Genomic DNA, 22,155 nt, shown 5'->3' on the forward strand with positions numbered 1-22,155 from the left:
TGCAATGAGAAGCCCGCGCACCACAACGAAGAGTAGCCCCTGCTCGCTGCAACTAGAGAAAAGCCGACGCACAGCAACGAAGACCCAATACAGCCAAAAATAAATGAATAAATAAAATATTAAATTACTTTAAAAAAAACTTCTTTCTGAAATCAAAGTCATGTACCCACACACTTAAAAAAAATCAAATAGTTCTGAGTGGCAGATGCATGGGAGGTAATGGGGGAGGGATGGAGTGGGGGTTTGGGATCCGCAGATGCAAAATGTTATATAGAGAATGGATAGACAACAAGGTCCTCCTGTAGAGCACAGGGAACTATATTCAATATCCTGGGATACACCATAATGGAAAAGAACATAAAAAGAATGCATACATATGTATATCTGAATCACTTTGCCGTACAGCAGAAGCTAACAAAACACTGTAAATCAACTATATGTCAATAAAAAAAATACATGGGAGGTAAGTTGTCTTATTCTCTACACTGTCCCATAGGCTTGTAGGATTTCATCATTACTTTTTGAAGGGCAACAGGCGGGTCCCAGTTTCAGGTGAGGTACAGTAAGTACACTCTGCCCTGTCTCTCTCACTGAGGTGTTTCAATAAATTAGCAGCCTGTAAAGAAGTAGGAGTCAGTCTGAGAATTTTAATCACCAACATCTGGCACCCTTTGGGTGCTACGTAGGACAGGACAAGGCAGCAGGGTCAGAGGTCTTCAGCCAGCAGCTATTTACCAACTTTCAGAGAAGCATCTCAATAGATTAACAACCTGTACAGAAGTAGTAGCGTTTCTTCTATCGATACTTCTCTCTCTGTCTCTCTCTCTATATATATAAGGCCGTATAGTTATATAGTTACATAGACATAAGTATATATACTTTATATATAGTTACATAGTTATATATGTACAGTATATATATGCACTATGTATATAATGTATATATATACTTTTTAAAAACATAAATGAGAATACACAAGATACACTGTGGTCAATTGTTCATTTGTTTTCTCATTTAATACTGTAACCAGAGCTCCTTCCATATCAGTATATTCAAGTCTTCCTCACCATTTCTTACCCAGATGAATCCTAAGCTACTTAGCCAACTTTCTAAGGACAGATTCTTGGGTGCTGCCTATTTTTCCTGTCTTCTGAGCAAGGTTCCAGTGAACCTTGGGTGAGCAGAGGCTACCCTTCCTCCAGATATGCATACAGCGGTCTTTGCTAACTGCGGCTCTGCTCAGATATCCCCTCCTTAGAGAGGCCTCCCCGACTGCCCAAGCTGAAGTAGCCTTCCCCTTCACCCTCCACCTAATTACCTCTGATCACGCTCAGAATTTAGTGCTCGTGGCTCCATATGACAAAGGGCTTTGGTTTACTCACTGCTGGATTCCCAGCCCCTAGAACAGTGCCTGGCACAGAGGAGCTGCTCAGATATTCACTGAATGAATGACTCTCCACTCACCCTGAAGCCTCTTGTCTCTTGAGATGCCTGATTATCAGAAGATGCAGAGATTCTACATATTCACATACTTAAAACCGCCTCTCCTCCACCACTAAGGATGAAAGAAAGGAAAAAACCTCAGGCTCCTTGACCTAATTCTCTCCTCCCCCTTTCCACACACTTCTGCTCACACCAACCTCCCTGTGATACATTGAATTCAGCAGTGAAAAACGGCAACTTCACACCTGCCTCTCTCTGTAAAGCAGGTGGTCACTTATAAATAAACACCCACATTCCCTGTAGGCAGCTCTTTAAAGAAACTTCGGCAAAAGGAAAATTCCCTCTATGAATTTTCATGCATTGGAGAATATTGGTTGGGTAAATGAGTATCTATGATGAAGGAAATGGAAAATCTATGGAGCCTCCTAGGGTGATGATGCCAGTGGAGGTGAGTGGGTGGGGAGATGGATGGATTTAATTCCCTCCTAATATTTCTCCCTGGTCGTGGGAGACCAATAAACCCTAGGGAAATTTGTTCTGATAATAGGCATGGAGCACGGTTGCACTTGAACCTCACATCAACCTTAGGAAGTGATAATAAGATTATTATAATGATAATTGTGACACATAATAGAACACTTTTGTGCCAAGAACTGTTCTAATTGCTTCACTGTATTACTTCATTTGCTCTTCATTACAACACTATAAGGTAGATACTATCCTTATCCCCATTGTACAGATGAGGCAACTGAGGTTCAGAGAAATTAAGTCACTTTCCCAACATTCCTTAACAGGGGAACAACAAAGCCAGAATCTGAATGCAGCAGTCCACCCCGGAAGCTATAACCTGATGCTGTCATTTGCACCTTGTTGGTCAGAACCTAGTTACCTGGCCACATCCAGCTACAAGCGAGACTGGGAAATGCAGCTAAAACTTAGGGGTTCTGGCACAATAGAAGTAGAGACACGTTTTGCGGGACAGTGAGCAGTCGCTACCAGCTCACCCCCAACCTTGGCTTTCTTTCATGTACTTAAGATCCAAAAACTAGGGAACGCACAGCCCAGCCACCCCACATAATGGGCCAGGCAGTAATTAAGACAGACATTCTTATACATTGGCAGGGGGAGTGCCAGTAGGGAAATCATTCTGGGAAGGTGTATTGGTATCGCTAACTGATGCTATCTCCAGGTAGATAATGTCTCCAACTCCCAGCTGGTGTCAGAGAACTGCTTGGTGGTTTTGGGAAAAACACACACACATTGGAACTGGTGTCAGAATCAGAAGGGCTAACCTCCAAAATCCTACAGCATCACTTCTGCCACATCGTATTGGTCAAAGCAACCTGTAAGGCCAACTGGCCCGAGGCAGGGGAACACAATCAGATTCACAGGTTGCATCAGACCGAAACTTTCCGGAACACCCAGTTCCAGAAACTGCCCTGGAGACATTCCGGACCACCCAGTTCCAGGAACTGACCTGGGGACTTTGAACCCAGCCCAGCCTTCCCGCCTTTCGAGGGGCGGGACTAACGGTCCCCCAGGATACCCGAAAAGACCACCAAATAAGGAATACCCTGCGCCCTCCCAGATTCACCACACCCCTTTCCCTTCTTCCCCTATAAAATCTTGCCCAACCCTCGCCCCGGGTGCGACTTCTCTGGCCCCCTTTCTCTCGGACCAGTGAACCTCGCCCGGGAGCGCTCCCTAATAAAGTTCACTTGAAGCTTTCCTCTGTTTCGCGGTGCTGTTTGTTAAGATCCGACCTTACACAACCCACAAAGACAGCACATGTTCAGCGAATGGGAAAACAGAGTCCAGCTCCTGAGAGCAGAAGCTGCAAAAAATCATGGCCATTTTTAATATCGAAAATGAGAATATATTTATTTATATATTTGTATGTTTGTTTTTTGGCTGCACCACCTGGCTTGTGGGATCTTAGCTCCTGGTCTTAGTTCCCTGACCAGGAATCGAACCCAGGACCCTGGCAGTGGAAGCGCAGAATCCTAACCACTGGACCGCCAGGGGGTTCCCAGAGAAAATTTTTAATGGAAAAAGGAAATGGGGGGAAAAGAGGAGCAATAAAAAAATAAAAAATAAAAAAATTTTTTAAAGCTTATGGGAAGAGGTAGCGTGAGGGCCCCAGTCCTAGGACCACACACATGCCCTGGGACGGTGGTTGCAGCTTCAGGGCAGGCAGATTCTGCTCTGCCTCCTCCATCTCTGCAAGCTTCAGGACCTTCTAGCGCAGAACCAAATAAAGACAAAACGCAACCACGTTCTACTCCCATCTTGCTGACCCTGTCCTGTGGCCTTTCCCAAATATATTATACCTAAGCCTCTCCTCCTGCAGTTAAATGACATGATATGTGTGTCAAGAGTTTCGGGGAGGGCAGAGTACACACTCAAATGATAATAGTAGTAAGACTTGTTATACCCAGTGAGAGGCAACGTCTCATGACTATGAGAAGATTCAAATAGTTAATCCACATCAAGTCCTTAGGACAATCCCTGGCACTTAAAAAAGACCCCCAAAGTGCTGTTGCTATTGTGGTTGCTGTGGGTGTTTTAAGAGGCCCCATCAAACTGTTATAAAACACGAGAAGCTTAGTATATGTCACGAAAACAGCTAAGGCTTTAGAACTACAATGTCCAACGCAGTAGCCAGTAGCCATAGCAACTATGAAAACTTTAATTTATCAAATTATGTACAACTAAGAATTCAGTTCCATGGCCACATGCCAAGTGCTCAAGAGCCACACGTGGTCAGTGGCCACCATACTGAACATCGCGGACACAGAACTTCCGCATCTGTACATAAAGTTGGGTAGGACAGCGCTGTTTTGCGGGCCCCAGTTCCTTTTGAAAGGACTTTATGCTAATTAACTCACGTCATCCACACAACAACCCCATCTATAGTGCACGTTTCGTGACTGCAACCTCTTTACAGACGAGGAAACCGAGGCTCAGAACATTAGGACACGGGTCCAAAGACACAGAGCTGGGATTTGAACCGGGCAGACCTGTCTCCCAACCAGTCCTAATCAATTCTTGTTGTTTTTTTCAGTATTGTTGAAGCAATTCCTTTCTTCCCTTCTTCATTCCTGCATCTTCCTCCCCTCCCCGCTCTCCTTCCCAACCCCCTCCCTTCCTTCTTCTCTTCCCTCTCCTTCCTTTCCTCCCTCCCCTCCCACTCTCTCCAAGCCCCTCTCCATCTCCCCCCTCCCCACTAATCCCTCTTCTTCTCCCACCTCTCAGTCCCCGCCCACCCCGGTCGGCGCGCGGAGGAGTCTGGGAGCGCGGGGTGGGTGTGGCCTCACGCGGCGCGGGGGCGGGGCGGGAGCAGCCGAGCCGCGCAGGTGCAGACCGCGCTCTCGCTGGCCATATTGCGGTCAGAACCCCACAGCGGCCCCGCCGGGTTTTCGTCGACGGGGAGGACCATGCACCCTGGATCGCGGGAGGGACCCCGGAGGGGGCTCTGAATCCCTGCCCCACCCCTGCGTGCCTCAGTTTCCCCGCCTGGACAGTGGGTGCGAGGACCCCACCTGTAGCCGAGGTGCTCCGCGGGGCTCCATCCGCCGGATCTGCTCCGTTCTCGCTACTGTTTAGGTAATAGTAACGGCCCCGCCGCCGCTGGCAGTCACGGAACGTTGATTTCCTCAGTGCAGGGCGTTGAGCTGAGTGCTCAGTGCTTAGTCAGCTAAGCTGAGTGCTTAGCTGAATACTCACTCCGCGCCCCGCAGAGGGTGCCCCGCTCCAGCAGTGCCAGCGTCGCCCGCCCGGAGGTCGTCAGAGATGCAGATTCTCGGGCCCCCTCTCCCGGGAAGACCGACCCAGAGTCCCTGGGTGTGTCCCCCGGGGCCGTGGCCTCCTAAGCTTTCCCGGTGATGCTGATGCTGATGAAGTGAGAGAGACGCCCTTTCAGCTCGTTAAACCCTTGCAGTAGCCTGATCCGGTACGCACTGTGACTTCCCCATAACTAAGGCACCGAAAAGACTCCCCACCCCACCCCCTCGCACCATCACCACCAGGGGGTTATTAAGTGCGACTTAATAACCAACCACACTCAGGAAGCTCCGTGTCCGGCACCATTCTAGGGGTCTTTATCTGTATTGACTCACTTAATTCTCACAACCCTATAAAGTAGGGGTATTATGTCCCTCACCTTACACAGGAGGAAACCGAGGTTAAGTGACCTGCCCAGGAACACACAACTAGGATGTGGCAGAGCCGAGACTGGAAGCCAGGCAGTCTGGATCCAGAGTCTGGTCTCTGTCAGAACAGTGCTCTCCAGGGTGGGGCATCTGCCAGGCCATGCAGTGGGGTGCAGCCAGAGAATGTTAGAGCTTGTGTTCCTGGGTCGTTTCAGTCCGAACATATAGTGATTCAACTTTACTCCTTAATTCAAAGATCCGTTTTTTTTTCATAGTTTAATATCTCCAAAATTAGGATGTGTCTTACCACTGACGGTATATTGTGGTTTATTTAGCAGTTTCTTTTTTTTCCTTAGTGAGATAAAATCATGTTTTCTTTCAACCTATGGTCTCTTGGAGTAAATGAAATACAGTTTTTACTAGAGTACATGTATATACATATATACGGTATTTGGTGTAGTTACATGTATTAATGTAATTATGGTATTTCATGTGAGCATGTACTAATAGACCTTATTATATACATGTATGTACAGCATTTAGTATATCTTTATATATACACCTTATTTACAGGGTATATGGTATTTAGAGTTTACCTTATATATATGTATATATGGTATTTGTTCTGTGTAAATAGTTTATATGCCAATGTATATGGTATTCAGAACTGTAGTATATATATAATCAGTTTACATATATCTTACACACGTGCCTATGTAGTATTTAGTGTGCATGATTACACATTACACATTTATACAGGTATAAATGGTATTTAGTACCATAGCACACAGATATAAGATCCCATATATTTTATATACATATGTATGTGGCATTTAGTGTGTGGTTGAACCACATATACATGTATATGTGATATTTTGTGCATATATCTTATACACATGTCATGTATATCAGTTTCTATATATCTTATATGCATGTACATATGGTATTTAGTGTGTGGTTACATCTCATATGCACATAGATACGGTATTTAGAATGTGTGTGCACCTTATGTACTCAAATATAGATATATCATTTTATTGTGTTTTGCAGATACTGCGTTTTTTTACAAATTGAAGGCTTGTGGCAACCCTGCATTGATCAAGCCTATTGGTGCCCTTTTTCCAACAGCATTTGCTCACTTCTTGTCTCTGTGTCACACTTTGGCAATTCTGGAAATACTTCGAACTTTTAAAAATTATTTGTTACGGTGATCAGTGATCTTTGGTGTTACTATTGCAAAAAAACTACCACTCACTGAGGCTCAGATGATGGTCAGCATTATTTAGCAATAAAGGATTTTTAAATTAAGATACGTACATTTTTTTTAGACATCATGCTACTGTACATTTAACAGATTACAGTATAATATAGACATAACTTTATATGCCCTGGGAAACCAAAAAATTTGTGTGACTCTCCTTATTGCGATATTTGCCTTATTGTGGTGGTTGGGAACCTAACCCACAATATCTGCAAGGTATATTTGCACCTGACCATGCATACTCATGGCAGCATTACAACAGCCAAAATGTGAAAACAACCCTAATGTCCATTAGCAGAGAATGGATAACAAAACGTGGTATGTTCACACAATGGAACATTTTTCAGCCATGAAAAGGAATGAGGCCCTGATACATGCTACCACATGGGTGAACCTCAAATACACCCAGCTCAGTGAAACAAGCCAGACACAAAGGGCCACATAGTGTAGGATTCCTTGTGTATAGAATGTCCAGAACAGGCAAATCCATGGAAACAGAAAGCAGATTGGTGGTCGCCAGGGCCTGCGGTGAGGAGGGAATGGGGAGGGACTGCTTCATGGGTGCAAGGTTTCCCTTTGGAGGTGATGAAAATGTTTTGGAACTAGATAGCGGTAATGGTTACACAACATTATGAATGTGCTAAATGCCACTGAATTGTACACTTTAAAATGGGTAAAATGTTAAATTTTATGTGTATTTGAGCATAATAAAAAAGGAGGGGGTGGGGGGTGGCTAGTTGTGAGCCAGATCCTTTGTAGGGTACTGGAATAAAACATAATAAAGGGAAGCCCAGTTTAGTAGGAAGAATGTTGAATATATAGATGGCGATAATAAAATAACAACAACAATAAAACATATATCCCTTACCACATGGCAAGCACTGTTCATAACGAGTTACTTACACTAACTTGTTGAAATGTCATAATGACCCCATGAGATGGGGACCTTATGCCCATTTTCTAGATGAGGAAACTGAGGCACAGAGAGGTTGAGTAACCTGCCCAAAGCTACACAGCAGGTAAGTGGCAGAGCCAGAATTGAAACCCAGGTATCTGGCTCCTGCAGTCTCACAGTTCACCAGCCCAGGCAACAGGTGTCAAAGGAGAGTGGCAGTCAAGGCCTTGGTCAGCGCCTAGGTGAGAGGCCCTGGTTCTCTCCAGAGCCCCATGAGCTGGGTCAGGATGGTGGCCAGAGGAAACTGATGCAGTACGGAGCAGTCAAGGGCATGATGAACACTCTGCAGCTGGGGACTGATTTCTCTGTCCCTGGGCCTTTGTTCCTGGGGGCTTTTTCATCTGGTAGCAGAGCCGGACCCCAAGTGTAAGCTGGGGCCTGGGGCAGTGGTGGGGGCTCAGCCGCTTGGCCCTAAGGGTGGATCTCAGGTCCAGGTCCTGATGGGTGTGTCTAGGCAGAGTGGCCCTGGGTCTGAACCCACCCGGGAGAGACATCCCCACTCCCTACTTCCCCAGCCACCACACTGTGGCGGTGTCTGGGTAGCATGAGCCCATGGGGTGTGTGTGTGCTGTGTCTGTGTGTTTCTCTGGATGAGAAGAGCTGTGTGTGTGTGTGTGTGTGTGTGAATCCAGGGGGCAGGGCTAGGCCTGGTCTCTCACTGTCCCCCTTCTCTCTCCCTCCACCACAGTTCCATCAGCCCCCAGACCCCACCACCCATCCCCTGGTCACTGTGGGCAGTGGAGGGATGGCTGCCCAGCTGCCGGCTGACAAGGCCCTGGTGAGTAGTGTCAGCTCCTGGCCCTCCTCCTCGTGGGTGGCTCAGGTTGGGCCTCGAGTCAAATGAGGCCCTGCTGGAGCCCCCCTCCGGGGCCTGTGCCCTGTCACCTGGGGCAGGGTGGCCACGAATACAACTTTATGCCGAGTCCCACAAGTCCTCATAGAGAATCATCAAACTTTGGGATGGCCTTGGGGACCGCCACACAGCCCTGAAGCCCCAAACCAAATCCAGTCCAAGCCCTGTAATAATGATGTCATCCTAATGACAGCTGACGTTTCTTGAGCACCTACTGTGTGCCACTGCCATTCTGTGCTGGGGGAGGGGGGTATTCCCTGGGAGGACCCACTGAGGCCAGGGCCTTGCCCCACCTCCCTGGCTCCTCCAGCCCTGCCGGCCTGGTTGAACCAGACATCTTTGCTGTCACAGGAGTTGGTGACATTCAAAGATGTGGCCGTGAACTTCACACAGGAGGAGTGGCAGCAGCTGGAGCCGGCTCAGAGGGGCCTGTACAAGGATGTGATGCTTGAGAACTTCCAGAACTTGAGCTCCCTGGGTAAAACGGGGGGTTCTGGGGAGGGCCCTTTTCCTAGTTCATAGGTGGCCCCTTCTCGCTGTGTCCTCACAAGGAGGAAGGGGTGAGAGAGATCTCATTAATCCCATTTGTGAGTACTCTGCCTTTATGACCTAATCACCTCCCAACCACCTAATGCCATCACCTGGGGATTAGGATTTCCACATATGAATTTGCGGGGGGGGGGGGCACATATATTCTGTCCACTGCACACACACACTAGACCTCATTCTAGAGCCCTTGGCAAGTACTTGAGGAGGCTTCTCTTTGCTTTCCCAGCCCCCAGCCCTCACCCCTTCCAGCTCTGGGAGTAGGTGACGTGGGTGACATTCGTGTTTTCTGTCTCTTTCAGAAATGGAGACTGGAGAGGAATGGCCCAGTGGAAGCTGTCCCTGCAGGAGTATCCCCTGAGCTGGACCTGGAAGATCTGGGAGGTGGCTGCCCCTGGGGCTGTGCATCAGGAGAGGCCGGGACAGCTTCAGGAAGGGCCCCTTCAGAGCATCAGCCAGGAGACCCCCAGCCAGGAATTCCAGGAGGGAGGGGACCCCACAAGTGTGGCCCGCGGAATGCCAACTGGGAGAGCCCCTGCCGTCACTGAGAAGTCCTGTGTGCCAGGAGTGCGGGGAGGCCTCTGCACACTGCACCGAGCTGGCGCAGCACCAGCGCGTGCACGCCCTGGACAAACCCTTCGCGTGGGGCGAGTGTGGGAGACGCTCCCGCAGGAAAGCCACGCTCACGGTGCACCGGCGCGTCCACACCGGCGAGAAGCCGTTCACGTGCGCCGAGGGCAGCAAGGCCTTCCGCCAGCTTGCCAACCTCACAGTGCACCGGCGCATCCACATGGACGAGTGGCCCTACCGGTGTGCCGAATGCGGCCGCGCCTTCGCGCAGAACAAGCAGCTGCTCGGGCACCGGCGCACACACACCGGCGAGCGGCCCTACAAGTGCGGCGAGTGAGGCAAGGCCTTCACCCTCATCACCAACCTGGTGGACCACCAGCGCATCCACACCAGGGAGAAGCCCTTCGTGTGTGACCTGTGCGGTAAGCGCTTCACCAAGCGCTCCTCCCTCCTCGGGCACCAGTGGGCCGCCAGAGGCGACAGGCCCCACCCGTGCAGGGTGTGCGGGAAGGCCTTCCGCAAGAAATCCGAGCGGGTCAACAACCACCGCACGCACACGGGCGAGCGGCCGTTCAAGTGCTACGAGTGCGGCAAGGCCTTCAGCCAGAAGGCGCAGCTCGTGGTGTACTGGTGCAACCACACGGGCGAGAAGCCTTTCCACTGCAAAGCCTGCGGGAGATCCTACAGCCAGAAGGGCTACCTCACCGTGCACCGGCAGACCCATACCGGAGAAAGACCATTTGAGTGCACGGAGTGTGGCAAGACCTTCAGCCAGAAGGCGCACCTCTCCATTCACCTGCAGATCCACACGGGCGAGAAGCCCTTACCGCTGCGGCGAATGCGGGAGAAGCTTCCGGAAGGTGTCCTTCCTACTCTAGCATCAGGCCATCCACAGTGACGAGAGGCCCTTCCAGTGTGGCGTGTGCAGCAAGGCCTTCGTGCGGAAGTCCACCCTGGTCCAGCACGGCCAAATCCACACAGGGGAGAAGCCCTACCAGTGCGGGCAGTGTGGGAAAGACTTCCGGCACCAGCCCATGCTGACGGCGCACCGGAGGATCCCCACCAGGGAGTGGCCCTATGAGTGCAAGGTGTGTGGCAAGGCCTTCAGGTGCATCGGGAACCTCACCGGCCACCAGAAGACCCACGCTGCTGCGGGGGTGCCCGCCAGGGAGCCCAGCCTTCTGCCCACTCTCCCAGATAACCTGTCACAGGTGAGGCCTGAGATGGTGGCCAAGTTTCAGCCTCCTCCCGTCATCACTTTAGAATTAACTCAGGGACGTCAAGAGATGCCCTTGGGGCTTGTGACACATTCCTGAGAATTCCCTCAGGACAGGCGACAGCTGCCGTACTTCAGCAGTGTGCGACCTGTGCAACCACACAGGGCCTGGCCCACGCTCGGTCTCACGCTCTGCAGTCACCATTTTGAAATGCTTAATAACCTCTGGACAGAGGGCCCCATATTTTCATGTTGCACCAGACTCCAAAAATTATCCCCGTTACCAGGGGAGAGATTAGATCAGGCAGGGGTTGGCAAACCACAGCCCGGGGGCCAGACCTGCTTTCACATGGCCCCCAAGGTAAGAATGGCTTTCACACTGTAAAATAAAGTGAAGGGTTGTAAAATAAAGCGAAAAGAATATGACACAGAGAGAGCTTTTGTGGCTTGCAAAGAATACACAGTCTCTGGCCTTTTGCAATAAAGGCTGGCCAACCCCTGCCATCAACCAACAGTTATTTGTGGAATTCCACACCCTTCCTCAGCACAGGCTGGCAAAACCCGTTTGGTCTCATGGTCCCTCTTGGTGGTTCCCTCAGGTGGGCTCCTGGGACTAAGTGGAGGAGACTGGCTGGCTCCGTTCTTTCATTTCCCTCTAGGCCTTTTAAAATATATATTTATTTATTTATTTTTGGCTGCATTGGGTCTTTGTTGCTGCACGTGGGCTCTCTCTAGTTGCAGCGAGGGGTGGCTACTCTTCGTTTTGGTGCACGGGCTTCTCATTGTGGTGGCTTTTCTTGTTGCGGAGCATGGGCTCTAGGCGTGCGGGCTTCAGTAGTTGTGGCATGTGGGCTCAATGGCTGTGGTTCGCGGGCTCTAGAGTGCAGGCTCAGTAGTTGTGGCACATGGACTTAGCTCCTCCACGGCATGTGGGATCTTCCCGGACCAGGGCTCGAACCTGTGTCCCCTGCATTGGCAGGCGGATTCTTAACCACTGGGCCACGAGGAAGCCCTTACTGTGGCTCAGACCAGCTGCTGTCCTTGGTGCTGAACATCACCTGCGTACCTGGCACTTTACAGGGAATAAACGTGATTCTCCGTTAAATGGCTGCTTATTCACTGCAGGATCTGGTGTCTCTGCCAGAAAGGTTTGTCCAGTGGGAGCTTGTTGTAGCTCACTCACTGTATTCGTTTGCTCCGGCTGCCATGGCAAAAGACCACAGACAGGGCAGTGGGCTTGAATGGCAGAAATCTATTTTCTCACCGTCCGGGATCAGGGTGTGAGCAGGGTTGATTTCTCCTAAGGCCTCTCTCCTTGGTTTGCAGATGGCGGCCCTCCTGTGGCCTCTTCACGTGGCTGTCCCTCTGCCCGTGTGCGGCCTGGCATCTCTCTCTCTCTTCTTAGGACACCAGTCATTGGATTAGGGCCCACTCATATGACCTCACAGAACCCTAATTATCCCTTTAAAGGCCCTATCTCCAAATGCAGTCACATTTTGAAGTTACTGGGTGTTAGGATTTCAATATATGAATTTGGGGAGAACACATGCAATCTATAACATCCTTAAATGGCTAGAAACTTAGCCTTTTGCAACTGTAGCTGCTGTCTACATGTTACTGGAAAGCATGAGCACCCACCTTGCATTTTGGGTGGCAGGGGGAGACAGTAACCCCCCACACCCCTCACTTTCCTTCCTTCCTGGTGCAGAGTTCGTCCTGGGACGCAGCTGTCCTGCCAGAGACCGCATTTCCCACTTGCATCCAGGAAGGGGCATGGACCACTCCTCCCTGTGGAAGGTGAGGAGAGGGATGTGTCCAGAAAAGGTTGGGCCTTTGCCACCTGCCCTTCCCCCATCCGCCCCCTGGATGCTGACCCCAGGGTGTTTCCAGAAGCAGTGAGCTGAATGTGGTAGAGGGAGTTTGGACCCCCGAGTCACCCTGTGGAGATCCTCCTACGATCGGCTGCAAGGAATTAGGCCCCAGGTCTTTGGGGTTTGTTGCTGCATTTCGTCCATGCTGACCCAGCTCTGTGACCTCACCATCACCTCCACCCTGTGTGGGAGGTCAGGCATCACCTCCACTGAACAGACAAGGAGGCACCGAGCAAGCTCAGGTTGACCACTGGGTGAGTGGCAGTACCAGTGGTTGAGCCCAGGATCCCCTGACCCCAGAGCCCACTTGATCACTCCTCCACTCTGCAGGGGCTGCAGACCAGGGGTCCAATCTGTTTCTTGCCCCAGATGTCGTTGGTGTGGCCTGCTTGGGCCTGGCCCAAGTAGCATTTCTTAAATATGGGAATTTGGTGCTGTTTAGGAAACAGAAACATTGCACATAAAAGCTTTCAGCTCCAAGATCTTGAGCAAAGCATTAGTACTCTGAGCCTCAGTTTCCTCAGCTGAAAAACCAGGATAATAATAGCATTCTAGATAGTGCTTATTAATATTTTATTTGACTGTTGATAATAGAGCACTGTATTTATTATTTACTATTAATTAATGATAATAGAGCACTATTATCAATAGTAAAATAATAAGATATTATTAAGGTGTGGATGAGGCATATATTAGACAATAAGCCTGCTTGACTCAAAGCACTTTATGTTCACAAGAATCCCATCCAGTATGTCAGGGGGTCATAAATCTGTGATTTGAGAGAGAATGGTTTGCACCTCTCCTGAAACTCCAAAACTTCCAGGAGATTCCTGGCCATCACCAGCTTCTGGATCTGTGTCCAGGCCCTCAGTGAATAATACTGGACGGTGACCACGGGTCTCTGATAACTCTCCAGGGCTTGTCTCTGTCCAAGGTCTCAGTTACCTGCATCCCGTCCTGACCTACCAGGGACCGGGTGGCCCTGAGAGAAGAGGGTGCTCCCACACCCCTCCTCCCCGTCCTTTCCCATTTGATGAGAGGACTGGGCCAGGTGTGGAAAGGTCTAGCAGGGCGAGGCTGAGTGTCCCATCTCTTGAGTAGGAGGTGATGGGAGGGAAGCACAGGAGGAGGGTGGCGACATGGCTGCTAGGCCAAACCGTCAGAGACCCCTACTCTTAGCTCCTACTGGGGGGCCTAGAAGGTTGCCAAGCTCCATGTGCTCGTTTTATTGAAAGACCATGTCTCATGCCCCTGCCTGACTGCACGATCTGCCTGGACAGGTCCTCAGGGTGCAGCCTGAGGGATGGTTGTCTCCACTTCGTCCTGGAAACACCCCTGGACGACACCTCCCAGCCTCCATGTAGGTCTGAGGGGAGGCAGCTGTCAAAGGCGTGATAGACAGTGGGAGACACTGGGCCACTTCCGGTCCGGTGCTAAGGTGTTGGTCAGACTTACCTCCCCCAGGCTGCCTCCCCTGACCTGCCGCTGGAACGCTCATGGTGGCTGGCAGCCAGCTCTGACCAGCCCTGTGTCCTCAGGGGTGGACGGGATGTAGGTCCTAAGTGACCACAAGGAGTGCGACTGGGTGGAATTTTTGGTCTGAGACTGAGAGAGAAGCGAGGGAGCAGGAGAGAGGCAGAGAGGCTGGGGGCTCTGTTGTCTGAGGCTCTGTGTTGCCAGGACCTGCAGCTTAGCCTGCCCCTGACTATCCTATCAATCGACTTCGGAGATGCCCACAACCCCCTTTTTAAAGCAGAGGGAACCGAAGCACAGAGGGTTAGAAGGAACTCACTCGCTCACAGCTGGGGCTCACCTTCGATCCATCCAAGGCTCACACTTGCCCTGTGCGTCACAGTCACTCACCCGGCCACCCCTGCCCCGCCCCCCCAAGCAGGAAACCTGATCACATGACATCTGTTCTTGCCAACGGGAATGGGGGCATGGCGACGAAAGCTGGTGCAAACAGATGTGACCCGGAGCCTCTCAGTCTCTCTGGGCCCTGCCCCCATCCCGTGGTCAAGAGAGCACAGAGGACAGCCAGGACCGGGGGCTCTCGTGGTGACCAAGGCAATGAGAAGGCTCCCCAAAGAAAATGTCACGTGCAGCAGGACCTCACTGTCACAACAAAAGCCAGAGAGGCCATCCGATGACGCTGGGGCCGGCTTCTCCGTGTCATCCCACTTCTGCCCGACTGTGACCTGGGCAGAATGGACCCCACGCCCACGTCAAGGGTAGACAGCGGTTTCAGGCCGATCTGGGCAGTCACTCCCATTCATTCCCCTTCCACAGCTACTATTTCAAGGATGAGGGCGAGACCCATATCTAAGCCAATAAGCAAATGGCATTTTTCTGGTCAGAACAATCAGCCCCTGGTGAGTCCAGCGGAATGAAGCGTAGGGCTTTTTTGCCAATGACTGGAAGAGGTCTGTCTCCATCTGCACGAGACTGAGGAAGTGTGTCAAGAGGAGCTGCTGGAAACCACCATGAAACCACAAGGGAAGCCAGCCTGAGGACGAGGCCAGTGCGTGAAGGGAGAGCCAGCAGACCACGGGGAGGCAGAGCTGTGGTCCTGACGCGCTGTGCGTCTGGATCAAGCCCACCCTGATGCCTGCACCCTGACATTCAAAAACTGTCCATGTTTCTACATGGCTGTTTTTCCTACCTACAACACGAAGTGTGCTTACTAATATAAGTGGTTGCTTAAAATGAATTATTCTTTGTGCACGCCAGCGTCAGGAAGTGTGGGACATGCAGACACGCCAGGACATTTGCGACCAGTAGCACAGAACATTAAAATAAAAAGGTGGTGGAAAAGGTCCCAGAGAGGGGAGGCTGGGGGAACTCTATGTGTACACAAAGCTTCAGGTCAGCCTTAGGAGACTCCAAGTTTAACTGCAAAAGATAACTATGTAAAGAGACTCAGATGTGCAACTTATTGAATCCGGTTAAGTATTTTAACCTGAATATCAAGCCTGTTGTTACTCGCTCCCCTGCCCTCTCCCACAAGCACTGAAACCGACTTTGACAGCACACCTGTTACCTGTATCTTTCTCACCTGATGACTGTTTAAGATGACACTGGTCTCCCTTCATGAAAAGTTTTATTAAAAAAAAAATTTAACAGACCACTATGAGAAACTTTGGCAGCCAAACCGGTTACTGTTATTGCTAACTCTGAAAAAACATTTTTTTCCTCTCACGAACTTGCCAACTTCTACCGCTTATTAGCCTGGGGGGAGGAGGCTTCCAGTACGGTTTAGGGAGACTGCAGGGGGGCTGGGATATGGAAGGACGACGAAGGGTACCCCTCTAGCTCTTCCCCATAGCGGAAACTCACTGACAACCTACATCTGGACTAGACCGAGGGTGTGTGTGACAAGGGGAAAAACGTCCCCACGCTCTTATCAAGTCCTGCACGCCTCTCCCCAACTTTACTATCGGAACGGAGACCGACCGGAGGCTCCATCTCAGCGCTTAAAATGTACTGAGCGCTTGGTCTGGAACCCCGACGCGCTCCGTTCCTGGAACTCCCGCGAGTTACCAGCCACAGCCAACCTTACAACGTTCCCAAGTACACTGGGCACGGAGGAACTTGCCTTCCGGCTCGGTGGTGTGGACGCCCGGCCGGGAAGGAGCGCGTGGGAACCAAGACCCCCACAATTCCTAAGAGCCGCGGGGCTGCGCCACCCTGGGCCAGCACTTGAGAACTCCCAGAGAGCCGACGGCCCGTGCTAAGGACGCCGCCCACCTGGTGTAGACTGGGGCGCCCCAAGCACCCTAGGTGTGGATCCTCAGGTGCCGCGTGAGGTTGGTGTTCCGGCTGAAGGTTTTCCCGCACTCGCCGCACCTGTAGGGCTTCTCCCCGGTGTGGATCCTCTGGTGAACTGTGAGCGAGGAGTTCTTAATGAAGGCCTTGCCGCACTGCGCGCACCGGTACGGCTTCTCGCCCGTGTGGATGCGCTGGTGTTCGATGAGGTAGGCGCTCTGGCTGAAGGCCTTCCCGCACTCGCCGCACGCGTACGGCTTCTCGCCGGTGTGGCCCATCTGGTGTACCACCAGGGACGAGCGGCCCGTGAAGTGCTTCTTGCAGATGTAGCACGCGTACGGCTTCTCGCCGGTGTGGATGCGCTGGTGCTGGGTCAGCGCGGAGTTCTTGCTAAAGGCCTTGCCGCACTGGCCGCACTCGAAAGGCTTCACCCCGATGTGCAGCCTCTGGTGCTGGATCAGGTAGGCGCTCTGGCTGAAGGCCTTGCCGCACTCGCCGCACGCGTACGGCTTCTCGCCCGTGTGGTTGCGCCGGTGCAGCGTCAGCGACGAGCTCTTGTTGAAGGCGCGGCCGCAGTCCCCGCACGCGTACGGCTTCTCGCCCGTGTGCGTGCGCTGGTGCTCCGTCAGGTGCATGTTCTGGCTGAAGGCGCGCCCGCACTCGCCGCACACGTACGGCTTCTCGCCCGTGTGCGTGCGCTGGTGCACGATCAGGTGCATGTTCTGGCGGAAGGCCTTGCCGCACTCACCGCACGCGTACGGCTTCTCGCCCGTGTGGACCCGCTCGTGCTGGGCGAGGGAGGAGGTCTTCCGGAAGGCTTTCCCGCACACGCCGCACGCGTACGGCTTCTCGCCAGTGTGCGTGCGCTGGTGCACGATGAGGTTCATGCTCTGGCTGAAGGCGCGGCCGCAGTCCCCGCACGCGTACGGCTTCTCGCCCGTGTGGACCCGCTGGTGGATGGTCAGCGACGACCGTTCCAGAAAGTGCTTCCCACACACGTCGCACTGGAAGGGCTTCTCCCCGGTGTGGATGCGCTGGTGTTTCACCAGCGACGAGCTGCGGCCAAAAGCCTTGCCACACTCGCTGCAGTCGTAGGATTTCTTCTCCACGTCCGGTCTGGAGGGTTTACCAAGGTCCGAGTTACCTGCGAGGTTCTTGCCCCGCATGGCAAACGGGTGGACCCCTGCTTCCCGCGGACCCCCCGACCTGGGTGGCGCCGGGGTGGGGCTCTGGTTAACGAACGCCAGCAATTCACGACATTCGGGGTCCGACTCCCGGGACATTTCCAGCCGCCCCGGGCAGGTCCTAGCGCTTCCCCGCCGTGACTCCACCCTGTCACCCTGCGTCCGCGCTCCGTCCACGGCTGAACCCCAGGCCCCGGATGGTCTGTCTTCCGAAATCTCTTCCTTCAGGTCCGGTTCTTTCATTTCAGGTCTCATTTCCAAGTCTGGCGGGGGAGGAGGAGAGGAGAAGAAATGTACGCGGTTAATGCTGGGTGGAAGTAATTTCCCAAGCGGGAGTGGGTAAGCGACAGGGCACGGATGGAGAAGCTAAGAGCAAAGCAATGCGCTGACGACACACGTGGTTTCAGAAGGCAGAACCAACCTAGGAGGTGAGCGGAGAACTAGAAATGTCCCTTTCGGAGCTCGGAGGAGACACACAAGTTGGGCTGAGAGGGCGCGGGTCAGAAAGGCTCTCGCAAACCTGAGTGAGGAGTTTCTGCAATGGATTCCTCCCCTCCAGGGTCCATCCTGAATATCCCCAACCAGTCATGCTTCGCAGAGCATCGATTTTGTATTAGAAATGATACAAATACAGCTGACGTTTATGGCGCGTGCAGGTTACCCCGTCTTTCCGGGCCCCGGCCCAGCTCCATCCCGCCCTCCCCAGCCCCGTAGGCCTCACTCCCCTCCTCCACTGCCCAGTCGTGGAGCGCAGGTATCCCCGTGGGGCTGGCTCCAGACCTCTCCTCTTTGCACATCCATCCCTTCCTGGTCACCAAGCGAAGTCTCCAATCCCCTCCCACGTGTATCCTGTTCATTTCTGTTTCCTGTCTGAGGTCCGGACTCTGTATCATGGACCTAATGGCTTCATTCCCAACATTTAAAAGTTGTGAGATCTTACACAAAAATGTCACGAAAAGTGTGACGATATGACCACACAAAGCCTTTATTCCTATGAGGCGATAAAAAGCAGGAGTGGAGCAGCAGCTGTTCCCCGACCCCTCATTTAACCCCCACCTGGCCCCACCAACACTTGAGTTTGAGACCTCCCCTCCCCTAAGTCATGTCATGCCTTCATGGCCCCGCCAAGGGAGTCTGGACTTCTATATAGTGATGCCTCCCAAATGTATGCCCCCCACCCAGACCTGCTGAGTTCTGCTGAGGACTATTCAGAAGCCTCCTGTGTCCCTCTTGGGTATGGCAAACCCGTTTAACAGGAAACTTGTGATTTTGGAACCCTCACCCCCACCCCAAATGATAAAAAAAAGAAAGAAAGGCTCATCAAAGAGATGTAGCAACATAGTCAGACACAGAAGGACACTCATATGAGGTCCCCAGAGGAGTCAAATTTATAGAGACAGAAAGTAGACGGTGGGTCCCAGGGGCTGGGGGAGGAGGGAACGGGGAGTGTTTACTGGGGACCAGGTTGGGGAAGATGAAAAGGCCTCTGGATGGATGGTGGTGATGGTTGCACAACAATATGAATGTACTCAATACCACTGAACTGTACATGTAAAAAAGGGCTAAAATGGTAAATTTTGTGTTATATGTATTTTACCATAATTTTAAAAAGTGTTTTAAAAATAAAGATTTAGCAGTCATTTTTGATTCGTCCCTTCCCTCGCATCATCCAGGCTGTTGAGTGCCACTGGATGGGCAAAGCAGCTTGAGCCAGACCAAATCTCTCCACCAACACAGCCAACCATCGAGTCAGGCACCGCAGGTTTCCTGCCTACACCCTCTGCCCTCTACAAGGCGCTGTCCACTCAGTGGTAGGGATCTTCTCAGGCAGGCCAAGCCCTCCAGCATCTCCCCAGTGCACTGAGAATCAAGGCCAAGACCTTCCCTCCTGGGCCCTTGGGCAGACAGAGCCAGCCTGGATCCTGCCGACCACGCCAGACTAACGCACCTTCCTTTTCTTCAGGCACACTTGCCCTGCGGCTCCCTTTTTACCCCCTTGTCTGTGCTGAGCTCTTCCTGCCTTGGGCCTTTGCACCTGCCGGCTCCTTGATACTCCTTGCGTGCTCATCCTCAGGCCTCAGTTAGCATTTATCCTCCATCCTACGGTGGAAGGGAAGATCTCTCTTGCTATCCTCTTGCCTGCTTCCTAGTGATCGTTCGTTATGGCCCGTGGCAACTTGTCTTTGTCCCTTGATCTGTTTACTACCAGCCCCTGCCCCGCAGTGGAAAGTTGAGCTCCAGGAGGGCAAGACCCTGGCCTGTGCCTGGTTAGTTACAGTACCTGGCACACAGAAGGTAGCAGGTAAACATGCACTGCACACTTGCAATGTGCCCAGCACGGGGCTGAGCAATCGGCACAGATCATTCCGTGTGGTCCCCACGACCATGTAGTTATGTTTGAGATTATACCCATTTTACAGACAAGGAAACAAGCTCTGAGAATTAAGTCACTTACTCAAGGTCACACAGCATACTAGAGGCAGAGCTGAGATTGAAGCCTATGACCACAGAGCCACGGGCCCTGGTCAGTCACTGTTTTGCTGTGTTCTTATGCTTTCCCATGCCAGAGCAAAGGATTTGAGAAATACTTGAGAGTGATCCTGGCTTAGTGACCCTGGGGTGTGGCGTGACACCCAGATGTTAGGGCAGATGGAAGCATGGGGCATGAAGGCCCTGTGACATGGGTGGGGGTGACTTCTCAGTAGGAGGAGGAAAGGAAGGCTGATGGTGGGTTTGGTTTGGGGTGCATGGGGTCTGAGATGTGCTGGGGACATACACTGGCCTGAGCCTGCAGAGATGGGAGGCAGCGGAGTCTCGGTTGCGAATAGAGTTGAAAGTCTTCTGGAATAAATATGAGAGCTGGAGGGAGCATGCCAGCAAAATCCCAGAGTTAAGGGGCAGTTAAAAGGGGGCGGCCTCCCTTTCAGGGATTAAAACCCTTCAGGAGATGTGGCAACATGGATGGACCTAGAGAATATCATATTTAGTGAAGTAAGACAGAGAAAGACAAATATTATATGAAATCACTTATATATGGAATCTAAAAAATAATACGAATGAATCTGTATAAAACAGACAGACACAGAAAACAAACATATGGTTACCAAAGGGGAAAGGGGGGGAGGGATAAATTAGGAGATTGGGATTAACAGATACACACTACTATACATAAGCTAGATAAGCAACAAGGATATATAGCACAGGGAGCTACATTCAATACCTTGTAATAACCTATAATAGAAAATAATCTAAAAATACATACGTGTATATAACTGAATCACTTTGCTGTACACCTGAAACTAACACACTATTGTAAATCAACTCTACTTCAATTAAAAAAAAAAAAACACAAACACCCTTCAGGAGAGATGATTTGCAAAAAAGCAAACATCAGCTCTTACTCGTGAAAAGGTATGCAAACACAGCTCAACGTCAGCCAAATTAAAAGGACCCTGCCATATGGCTTTTCACCAATCAGATCAGCAAGGAGCAAAGCATTTGATGATGTGTGGCTGGTGACAGTGTGTGGACATGGGCCTTCTTGCCCACGGTCAAGGGAAATGTTAACAGGACAACGTCTGCAGAGGCCATTTCGGCAACAAGCTACAAACATCCAAAATGTTATTCATCCCTTTTGGTCTAAATGTGGATTTTTTTTCATGGTACTAGATTTCTTGTCCTTTATAGTTTCTTTTCCCATATTATGTATTTCCGCAATTGCTTCTGATCACAAAGTAATTCACACTTGTTATTAAAACATCAAACATCAAAAAATAACATAAAATGGAAGTCTCTTGCAATCTCACCATCTAACAGTTTGATGTATATTTTTAGAATTTTCTCCCAGTGCATACTTTAAAAAAATACGCACAACACACCCTGTATGCACACACACATATGAACACACACTGTTGTTGTTTTTCTGAAATGTGGCCAAGATAGAGTAACAAAGATAAGATTTCCCTCCAGCCTACAGCCTAAAGCAATGGGAGGAAGAGAGGACAAAATATATAAAGCAAAGGTTTTCAAGACACTGGACATGAGTCAACAAAGTGCAGTGATTCCTGAGACATAGGACTCAACAGAGGCAGGCCCTATGACCACCCAACTTACTCGCAGGAAAGTTCGCAGGCCACAGCACAGGAGGGGAAACTGAGGCAAAGCCCCGCAGACTCCCTGAGTTGAGGAGATGGAATTGAGAGACGGAGGCAGGTGGAGTTCACAGAACAGAGTACTGGACAGCAAAGTGTGGAGAGTGGGTTCTGGAGACAGGCAAGGTCCTCCCTCCAGGACTTGGGTTACTGATCAGAACACTCATATACAGAAACTACCCAAGGCTG

General features: G+C 51.2%; 1 protein-coding gene and 1 long non-coding RNA gene across 9 annotated transcripts in view; one reads left to right on the forward strand and one right to left on the reverse strand.

Annotated features, from left to right (window-relative positions):
• LOC101288200 (zinc finger protein 470) overlaps window positions 1-22,155 on the reverse strand; it is a 99,625-nt gene that overhangs the window by 12,612 nt on the left and 64,858 nt on the right. For 4 of the 8 annotated variants that reach the window (XM_033412035.1, XM_033412037.2, XM_049703240.1 and 1 more), the window contains one exon: window positions 15,950-18,078. In XM_033412035.1, the coding sequence (XP_033267926.1) occupies window positions 16,643-18,078 (1,436 nt within the window). In that variant the 3' untranslated portion in view covers window positions 15,950-16,642. Of the gene's footprint in view, window positions 1-12,633; window positions 12,784-15,949; window positions 18,079-22,155 lie in introns of those variants that run through there. The other 4 variants (XR_007474246.1, XR_007474245.1, XR_007474247.1 and 1 more) reach the window with 2 other exon arrangements.
• LOC117197954 (uncharacterized) lies at window positions 8,497-12,640 on the forward strand. Its single transcript, XR_004478863.2, has 3 exons — window positions 8,497-8,588; window positions 9,015-9,141; window positions 9,512-12,640. It is a non-coding gene; the product is annotated as an uncharacterized LOC117197954 (long non-coding RNA).

Source organism: Orcinus orca, chromosome 20 (genome assembly GCF_937001465.1).
Source record: "Orcinus orca chromosome 20, mOrcOrc1.1, whole genome shotgun sequence".
NCBI classification, from domain to species: domain Eukaryota; kingdom Metazoa; phylum Chordata; class Mammalia; order Artiodactyla; family Delphinidae; genus Orcinus; species Orcinus orca.